The sequence below is a fragment of the Anoplopoma fimbria genome, chromosome 15 (assembly GCF_027596085.1).
Source record: "Anoplopoma fimbria isolate UVic2021 breed Golden Eagle Sablefish chromosome 15, Afim_UVic_2022, whole genome shotgun sequence".
Taxonomy (NCBI): domain Eukaryota; kingdom Metazoa; phylum Chordata; class Actinopteri; order Perciformes; family Anoplopomatidae; genus Anoplopoma; species Anoplopoma fimbria.
In genome coordinates this window covers 23499898-23510349 of record NC_072463.1, presented here as the reverse complement: position 1 = coordinate 23510349, position 10452 = coordinate 23499898, and the positions used below count along the sequence as shown (strand labels likewise).

The following is a 10452-nucleotide window of genomic DNA, read 5'->3' as shown; positions in this document are numbered from 1 at the left end:
TGTTCCTTCATAGTTTAGATGTCTTCAATATTAATATACAATGTAGAAAAAAATATAAAAAATAAATTAAAAAAAACCATTGAATGAGAAGGTGTGTCCAAACTTTTGACTGGTACTGTATGTGTCTAGCAAATATCACCAGGGCAGTGCTTTAGATAATTGACTGTCATTGTAGTCCTAATTAAATTGATCAATATCTTCCTCCTCAGCTGGCACTGCAGACTAAATGCTCTACTAGTAAAAACTACTAGGAAAGTCTTAGGAGGTCAATTCTTCCCCTTTCGTCCTATCAAAACAGCAACATCAGCCATAATGTAATAATAACAATATGGGTCACTCTCCATCGTGACGTCATTCGTGCGTCACCATCGTGCGTCAAAAGCGTAGCCTTTGATAGGTGGAATGAAATGCGGAAGTGAGACCGCTCCTCGTCCACAAAGATGGCGTCCTCCTCATCGTAACGCCAGATAAACAGTGAAATATGAGGGATAGAAACATAATATCACAGCGACCGGATGAAACATCTGGTATTTGAACCCCTGGTAATAAATAAATCATAAAGATGATGGACTTCAGCAGCAACGGAGACTCCTACACGGTGAGACACGACACACGGTGCTTTACTTGTTAAGCGTCTGTTAATACTTGGGACTTTTGAAACATTTGTATGGACGTAACATGTATCTGAATGACGTGTCTTTGTACATATGAAACGTCCATAATGTTGAGAATACAATGTAACGTTATTACTTGTAGTTAGATGCCGGAATATTAGTTTACTGCACTTATTATATTCGTATTAGTCTGTTGCAATTATTGTTTTCGTAGTAATTTGCCTCTGCACTATACTTTTGCTCTGGTTTATGCTTTAAGATGCTTGTTTAAGAAAGGAGATGCACTTATGACTTCTGGTGACTAGTAGTTCTCTTGAATACCTATGTTGAATACACTTCCTGTAAGTCTCTTTGGATAAAAGTCTCTCTGGATAAATGACTGTAATGTAATGTAATGTAATGTAATGAATATATCATCATCTGTGTCTTTCTTCTTTAGGATAATCTCATTGGAACATTGCTTGCTATTTTTGGGAACGTGCTTGTCAGCATCTCCTTAAGTATTCAGGTACTGACCTCTGACCTCCACAGTTTTAACTTCCTTAAATGTGCTTATTCTTGAGCCTGCTATGTCATCCAAGCCCCCTGATATCAACAATGTTAAGTTATAAAAAAAGTTAAAAATAGTTGTTTTTTTTCTCTGTCTGTAAATATAATATTTCAGTTATTGTTGTTTTTTCTACTGTTTTTTTTTTTTATTGCTTATTTATAATACTTGTTTTATTTTATTTTTATTTTTCATTTTTTATTTTTTATTTTTAGCTTGTCTTCTTCTACTATGTCTCTTGTGTGCACTTTACTCTACGCTGTTGTAAGTCTGCAAATTTCCCTGCTGCGGGACTAATAAAGGATTATCTTATCTTATCTTATCTTATCTTATCTTATCTTATTACATCTCCTGTATGGAATAGTTCAGTTTCTAATGTCAGGGCTCTGTGTCGACATAGCATAGCAGCCAGTGTTGTAAAAAATAACCAAATTTAATGAAATCTTAAGTAAAGACGTAAAAATGAAACACCAAAGTATGGTTTACATTTTGTACTACCTTGTCGTTTCCAAGTGACTTCATCATTTAAAGTGTTGATTGTAAAAATAATTATTTCTGTCACCACGTTAAAATAACCCTTTAGAGCTAGTCTGTTATACAGTGTTATCAGCCTTCAAAAGAAACTTAAAAGACTAAAATAATGTACAGTTATCACTGTCTTTAATTTACTTCATTCTGTCTTGACATAACATTTACAATATCTCTACTGCTAAATAGTTTTGTTTGGTGTAAGCATACTTTACATGTTGCTTTGTTTTCAGTTTAGTAGACTGTGGTAACTCAAGTGTATTTACCACATGCAGAAATACAGCCATGTGAAGTTAGCCGGAACCAAAGACCTGCGTGCCTTCTACCGCACCAAAACCTGGTGGTGTGGTTTTGTACTGATATGTCTCGGGGAGGGAGCCAACTTTGTTTCCTATGCCTTCGCCCCCATCGCCATCATCGCAACCCTAAACGCCGTGTCCGCCCTTAGTGAGTATTTGTTCCCTAATATTTTGGAAGTAGATGTTAATAGATAAATAATGTCATCGAAATAGCCAGGGAAATGGATTCCCTCAAATGTATACATACAACTAATTTAAAGAGAAATTTGTATTTGTATAACGTCTTGCTTTACTTTTTGTTTTCAGCGAGCTCAATTTTGGGTCTTATTTTTCTGCGTGAGAAATTGAAGCCAAAGGACTTTGCAAGTAAGTTCAGACAACGTGTGAGACACTCTTATGCAATTATCATGGAATTTGTGCAGTTGTATGCAAATTTTAAATTCCTGCAGTACTTGAAAAAGTCATAGTGCCTACTCAGCTGCTACAGTACAATGTGTGAAACGTCAAAACGTTTGTTTGTGTACAGGCCATATTTTGTTGAAAATGCAATTTTGTAAGACCAAAAGAAATATTGTAAAAAAAAAAAACTCTTTGTTGAGTTTCACTGTGATGTCTAATGGTCTATTTTATTATATCATGTTATACCAAATGTCCTAACACATTTCCTACTTCACTAGAACTGAATGCATGTCATTTTTTATTCTCTATATTTTTTCAGAGCGCTATGGGCTGTCCTTCCTGGGCTCTATTCTTACCATCAGTGGGACATTCCTCTTTGTAGCATTTGGACCAAACGCTCATGAAAAACTCCAAGCAGAGAACATTGTGACACACCTTGTTGGATGGCCTGTTCTCTTGTATCTGGTAAGATATTTTCATTCATTGACATAGTTCAGAAACACAGGGCTCAATACACAGTTGGCTCAATTCGTCTCTGCTTTCAAATTGACGTATACAAATGATTCAGGTGTAGCACCCAGATGTGAATGCTTAGACATATTGAATAAAGTCAATTTGTATATGCTGGAAAAAAAAGTCTAATTGCAAAACTCCCTTACACAGTTACAGTATTGTTAGAACAGTTCTTTTACACCTGTGGTGTTAAAAAATGCAAATGTACACACCTATTGCACCCACAATGTATGTTCTGCCAATATAACACCTTCTAAAAGCCACACACAGCCCTCCAGTACACATCTGCTGACTCATGCTCTATCATAAATCCTAAGTCAAAAACAGTGGTCATCTTTGAGGCTGTAGTTTGTAGTGTTGTTCAGTCAGTGTTGGTGAAGGTCTATTTGTGACAGCTGTTTCTCTTATCAAGGTAATCTCTCCTGCGTTTGACATATTTGTTTCTTCACCTCGCATATTTGCAGCTCTGAATTGACATACAAGGAATTCTGGCAATGAACAAATGCACTTGCCCAAGTAGGCATGGGATGATCATGCATGGCCAAAATAAAATTGCAATTCGCAATATTAATCTGATAATCATAAAAATATGCCTAAAACTAAATCATAAAATTGAGCTAAACAGCATTTTCAAGTCCCTCATGTGAGGATATTCACATTCAGTTATCCCAATAATGGAAATTCCCCAACATCAATTTATTTGATGTGTGTTTTTTATCGTGATCTGCAATAAAGTCCTATATCATTCCATCCCTATGCACAAGTGAGTCATATGTAATGGAATACCATTTACCAGTATGTGTCATTTTTAATTGAGGTCTGATGTAGAATAATACTTCCATAACATTTAAAGCCATCTTACAGAGGTATGACCAGGATCGAGGATCACTCTCTGAGTTGCTGCTGGATCAGTTACAAACATTGCGTCATTATTTACCTTTGCTAAGTCTCTATAACCATAAATAAACACAGCTGGCCTAAAACTTGACAACTGCGTAAGCGAAGAGAACCAGTGGTTACAAATAGATCAAAGTCAACACTGCCTGAGGGACACTTGATTAGACTTTAAACAGTTTGAACACAGCACATTTCTCAGCATCCTCGACCTGTTTCGTTTTTCATCACAAATATTTGTCTCTGGCTGTAATCTGCCAACGACTGCACTGCTTCCTGTTTTGTTTATTTATATTCATTTTGGTGTTTATTATTTCTATCATCCTTATTGACAGCTCCTGGAGATCATCACGTTCTGCCTGCTTCTTTACTTCTACAAACAGCACAATGCTAACTACCTCGTTATTATTCTGATGCTGGTCGCGCTACTGAGTGAGTGTCCGGCATTAAAGACCGTCAATTTCATACAATCTATAAATTCACGCTATTACCATACTTTATTGTACATGAACACGTTTTTAATGTTCAAAATGCACCTAAGCTTCTCTTGTTTGTTGTGTAATTAACAGTTTTTTTTTTTCTTTCTTTGGTGTACAGGCTCGGTCACAGTCATCACAGTGAAGGCGGTGTCAGGCATGTTGGTTCTCACCATCGAGGGCAACATGCAGCTTGACTACCCGATCTTTAGTGTCATGTGTGTGTGCATGGTGGCTTCAGTGGTCTTCCAGGCCAGGTAAGTGACAGGAACATGAAGTATTTACTGATAAGTGTGCTTAGCATGGTGGCTGCAGTTGGCTGTAGTGGTCAAAAGGTTTGCTACATTAAAGGAATACTTCATCCACAAAATGACCATTTGTATATCAATTAATCACCCTGTGTTGAATTCTTGTCGGAAACATTGTCTGTTTACAAACTTTCACAACTTATGCAGTAGTCTCATTCATCCAGTCATATCCTCAGTACTTACCAAAAACATGCATCTTCTCGAAAACCTTAATATTTAAAACACTTCTGCCTAAACAGACTCACGCTTTCACAGGCATGCTACTGGAATGTGAGAGTCCAAAGTGTTATATAGTTAGGTTTTAGCAAAAAAGTACTGAGTATACAACCGGATAAATAAGACTTGGATTATACTACTAGAGTTGTGTGAGTGTGCATACGGATGCTTTGATGTAGTTTTGCTGTGGTTAAATGTGGCCCCCATTTAATGAGATTCATCAAGACTTTTTTCGTCTTTTTGATTTTCTGTTCAGAGCGAAGGCATGCGAAAAAACGTGTTATTCAAAAATTCAAGGGATCACATTTAATGAGTAATTGATATACAAATGATCATTTTGTGGGTGTACCTTTTAAAAAAAATTTAACAATGGCTTGGTTTTCTTTCAAGTTCTTATTCTTTATAGGTGAACAAAGTCAAAGTGTTTCAATATGGTTTTTTTAAACGGTCGCTGCTTACTATTTTTTGTGCGTCATTTCCTTTTTTAGATTTCTCTCCCAGGCGTGTAAGCTGTACGACTCATCTCTGATTGCCGGCGTCAACTACATCCTCTCCACTGTCTTTGCCGTGTTAGCTGGTGAGTTATGCGATTTTTAGCTGCTGATTTTCAGTTTTAACAAGAAGTTTTCAGTCGAGCCTGTTTTGACCGATGTATGCAAATCACTGCCTGGCACGATAGAAACAGAGCAGTGACCCGAAGCTTTATATGCAGAGTTGAAAACCTCTGATATGCTCCACCTACACATCTTTAAGAGTCATTAAAGCTTTCTTCTGTTCTGGTTTCCAGGTGCTGTGTTTTACATAGAGTTTAGGAATGAAGACATTCTTCACATCTGCATGTTTTTGTTGGGGTGAGTGATTCTCCATTTTTGGCCGTTTTGACAAAGACATTTTTACTTGTCACAGCAGGAAAGCACACGTGTTAATAATAAAATCGATAATTGCTAAATTGTATTCAGCCAAGCCTGTTTCAGGGTCCTGATGTTGTGCATGACTCACTATCACACATCAACATGGCTTACTGGGACACGTGAATAGCACAGAGCCATAATTTATGTTATTGGTAACACCTGTGCTTTTCCTGGTAAAGTAAAAAATGTCTGCTGTGGGAAAGGCCTGTGACTTTATTTGTAAATGCTAAAGCCATACAAAAATATACCTAAAAAAACAGACATTTGATGGGAATAGCCTATGTGTGGATTTACTGTGCATTGAAATATTGACAAATATTTTGTGTTTTGTACAGATCTGCATTCTGTTTCCTTGGGGTCTTTCTCATCACCAAAAACAGGAAAAAGACCAAGACCTTTGAGCCCTATGTCACTATGGATATGGTTAATGGTTTGTATAACCTAAAATTTCACATAAATACTGATTATTGAATCTCTTTAGATTTATTTTCTTTTTAACACATCTTGTGTAAAACAACAAAAAAGTGTGGCTGCAGCAGAGAAGACTCAGCATCTCTGTAACAATGACAGTTTACCCAAATTCATCTGTTAAGTTGTTCCTACCTATTCTTTCCATCATCAGGTGTCCCGACTATTCATGACAAGGGCCTTTTTGTCCAGCCAGACACCAATGGTTCTTTCTCCTATGGGGCTCTGGTCAACAACGATGGAGCAGCTCCTGCGACTCTACCAGTCCACCTGGAACAACCACCGGTCGGCTCGATATCCACGGATCCATCTCGCAGCCCCCCTAACCTTAAAGAAGATTAAAGTATTTTTATTGGGGTTTTTTCTCCTCCTTTCAACTATAAACAATATTCAAGGACCTAGAAAGACCAAGATGGGTTCAGTTCTTTTCACAATTACACAACTTCCAGCTCAGAAGCGGGAGTCTACTGGGTGTCCGTACACTCCTCTCCACCTGCTTTCCTTTCTGAAATCTCTAAACCAAAACGTGACCTTGAGAAGCGTTCCATTATTTAAGAAGATGTCAGCTGTAATCATTCCAAAATTGAACGGAAGTAACCTGAAGCTCCTGGATGTTGTGGTGGATTCACAATGATTTAACAGCAGAGATGGCGCTGTGCCTTGGAGCTTCCGCTACTTCTCACTTCCATGACTGTAAAGCAATTTCTTGCTCAATAATAAGTACATAAAGGGATCTGTTCTTCCATTGGGGATTATGAAGATACTCCTCAAATCTCCTCAAAGATCTATAATGTTGCTCCAGACTTGCCAATGAACATTGTGACTTTAAATATCTGCCTCTAACTCTCTCTTATATGAGCGGTTTTCACTCCACAATGTTGCCTCTTGTTCTTGGAATTGCATTGTGTTACTATTTTTCCTGTTGTGACAAAAAGTGGATCTTTTCATTTATTGTATTGTATTTATTAATTTCCCACACTCTTAGTGTGCCTTGAAAAGTAGCTTTACACTGGAGACATTACTGTAAGGTGGTACGTAATCCAGGTAGGTGAGTGAAGCGTCACTGTAGCAGTCATAAAAAGGCATAAAAATGTAAAACCTTTGAAAAGAAAGGTGATAACACAGAAGGGAATTGAATCATGCTAAATGTGCACTGTTGAGTATAAAAAGGTAAATCTACTGCAAAAAAACATATCTCTACTTTTAGTTTTTGGCTAAATAGTTTGTTTGTCCCTTTTTAATTTGATACCATTTGCCATTCCTGATGAAAAACATCCATGGTACAATGTTTTGAGTATTTGTTTCATGATTAGATTTGATTAAATACTCCTTAATTAATGAATGGATGCACAGATTGGATACACTCCACAGCTACGTGTGCGGCAGTTCATTTCTACAGTGTTAATAAAGCAGAGGGCTTTTTCTCAGTATTTAGTACAGTTATTTAAAAAAATCACCTGTGTTGTGTGTGTTTGGCCTCATCATAATAACATCACTGTGTAAACCAACTGGAGATTATCTTGTTATGAAAACTGCCATCTAATGAAACCTGAACTGATGCTGTAAGAGTCAAACCTGTTCCATTGTAAATAACATGCAATTCATTTTGTGTCATATCTGGTGTATTTGTCGGTCACAATTTGCAGAGGGTTTGCGGCACATCTGGCGTTAAGATTTCTGGTCAAACTTTGTTCCCCTTAACTGTTAATAAAACTTACATTACACTGGCTCTTCTGTCCTAACTGCTTTGGTTGAAAAGAACAAACAATAAATGTCCTAGCAAAGTGCTCTGGTACTGCTTTATGTTGAGCTGACACACTGCAGGATCAGAGTAAACCACGAACTGCATTATGGGAAATTAGGATCATTCTATAAGAAGGAAAACCTCTTGCTCTTTGGGAGATGTGGGTGAGAAAATCCAGTATGAATGTTGATGCCCGTCTGCTTTTCCACACCCTGTTTCCTCATGTTGCTTTAAATTGAAGTACTGAACAAAAAACAAAAAAAAGCTACTAAAATTCCATTTTAAATAGTTTCCAATTGTGTGTACCTTATTTTGTTTGTGTGCAACAGGTGGATCTGAGAACAGAACTGTCATCTAAATTCCTGTAGAGATGAGACCACCTCAACACGTAGCACTTATTATATTCGTATTAGTCTGTTGCAATTATTGTTTTCGTAGTAATTTGCCTCTGCACTATACTTTTGCTCTGGTTTATGCTTTAAGATGCTTGTTTAAGAAAGGAGATGCACTTATGACTTCTGGTGACTAGTAGTTCTTGAATACCTATGTTGAATACACTTCCTGTAAGTCGCTTTGGATAAAAGCGTCTGCTAAATGACTGTAATGTAATGTAATGTAATGTAATATATCATCATATGTGTCTTTCTTCTTTAGGATAATCTCATTGGAACATTGCTTGCTATTTTTGGGAACGTGCTTGTCAGCATCTTAAGTATTCAGGTACTGACCTCTGACCTCTGACCTCCACAATTTAAACTTCCTTAAATGTGCTTATTCTTGAGCCTGCTATGTCATCCAAGCCCCCTGATATCAACAATGTTAAGTTATAAAAAAAGTTAAAAATAGTTTTTTTTTTTCTCTGTCTGTAAATATAAGTCGCTTTGGATAAAAGCGTCTGCTAAATGACTGTTATGTAATATAATATAATGTAATGTAATGAAGAGACATTGAGCCACAGACTCCCTGCTGTGGCTCCCAGGCAGTCTTTATCAAATTAAAACCTTTAGTTTGGAGCGTCATCCCCCTTCCTGCAGCCTGATTGGTCGCTGCGATCCTCCGCTGGTATTTGATTGGTCTCACCTGTGCGTGCTGACGTCACACTGCGTCCACTGATCCGGTAATAACAAACACAGCGTCGCGTCTGTCTGTGTGACAAAGTCACCTGAGTATCCTTTTGTTTGGTTCCACCTGCAATGGGTCTGCTCGGCCGCCTTCACTGACACAGGTGGGGTGAGTAATACAGAAACACATGTTTGCCTCTTTAATTGAGCTTAAAACACATCACGTCCACATTCAGAACTGTGGACGTGATGCTGTTGATGTCATTACCTTTTTTTTTTTTTTTTGCACGTCATTCTACAGAGATTGAATGAAAATATGAAACAGGTTGTTGTCTATAATCAATATGCATATCATATCATGTCGTATTTCCCCCTGATTTATTGGAGATGTTCAGGTTAATTTGCAGATGGTCTTGTGTTTAAAATATTAAAGAAACCTTCATTCATGTTAAATGTTCCACTAGATGGCACTCTATTGACAGAACAGTGTTTGAAGTCTCACCTTAGGGGTCAGGCTGTTCTTCACCATAACCCTTTTCTTTTTTATAATCAGTGTTATCCCACGTGTTGCTGATCTATAAAGCAATGGCAATTAGTTGACAGAAATCAACACAACAAGTTATTTTTCAAGCAAATATGAAAACGTCACTGCTTCCAGCCTTTAAATTGTTAATTTGAACTACTTTTCTTAGCCTTTTGTGATCGTGAACGGAATATCTTTTTCATTTTTGGCTGTTGGTTTGACAAAACCAGCAATTCAAATACACCACCATAGATTTCGGGAAATAGAGATTGACATTTTTCATCATTTTTTTAATACATATAGTTTAAATGGACTAAATATCCATTCCATCCATCCATTTTCCGTAACCTGCTTATCCAGTTAAGGGTCGCAGGGGTGCTGGAGCCGATCTCAGCTGTCAATGGGTGAAGGCAGGGTTCACCTGGACAGGTCTCCAGCCTGTCACAGGGCTGACATATAGAGACAGACAACCATTCACACTCACATCCACACCTACGGGCAATTTAGAGTCTTCAATGCACCTAAGCTGCATGTCTTTGGACTGTGGGAGGAAGCCGGAGAACCCGGAGAGAACCCATGCTGACACGGGGAGAACATGCAAACTCCACACAGAAGGTTGTCCAGCCCGGGAAATGAACCCGGGCCCCTCTTGCTGTGAGGCGACAGTGCTAACCACTACACCACCGTGCAGCCCTGGACTAAATATTTAGCAAATTAAATATGAAAATAATCATCAGATGAAAACAATCATTTCTTGCAGCCCTAATTAGAATACAGTACCTTACGGCATCGTTGAAAGATGGTTCTCTAAACAATTTGGATTTGGAGAAAGAGGTAGATTTTTAGTCACCAGTGATTGCCCAAGTATACTTTCATCAGGAATACTGACCTACGAGTAGATGTCAACATGAAACTTCACCCTTTTTCCTCTCTGTTTTCTATTTATTTATT

General features: G+C 37.7%; 2 protein-coding genes across 3 annotated transcripts in view; both read left to right on the top strand.

The window, feature by feature from the left end:
- Positions 1 to 423: 423 nt before the first annotated feature.
- nipal3 (NIPA like domain containing 3) lies at positions 424 to 7896 on the top strand. Its single transcript, XM_054614071.1, has 11 exons — positions 424 to 598; positions 1054 to 1122; positions 1965 to 2136; positions 2295 to 2354; positions 2707 to 2852; positions 4130 to 4226; positions 4392 to 4527; positions 5283 to 5371; positions 5582 to 5645; positions 6041 to 6135; positions 6328 to 7896. Exons 1-11 carry the CDS (start codon positions 563 to 565, stop codon positions 6513 to 6515), a joined length of 1152 nt encoding a protein of 383 aa, XP_054470046.1. The 5' UTR covers positions 424 to 562; the 3' UTR covers positions 6516 to 7896.
- Positions 7897 to 9047: 1151 nt separating this feature from the next.
- rcan3 (regulator of calcineurin 3) overlaps positions 9048 to 10452 on the top strand; it is a 42577-nt gene continuing 41172 nt past the window's right edge. Inside the window, exon 1 of one of the 2 annotated variants that reach the window (XM_054613936.1) lies at positions 9048 to 9142. The gene's annotated coding sequence lies outside the window, so the exon portion shown is untranslated. Of the gene's footprint in view, positions 9148 to 10452 lie in introns of both variants that reach the window. The other variant, XM_054613935.1, reaches the window with a different exon arrangement.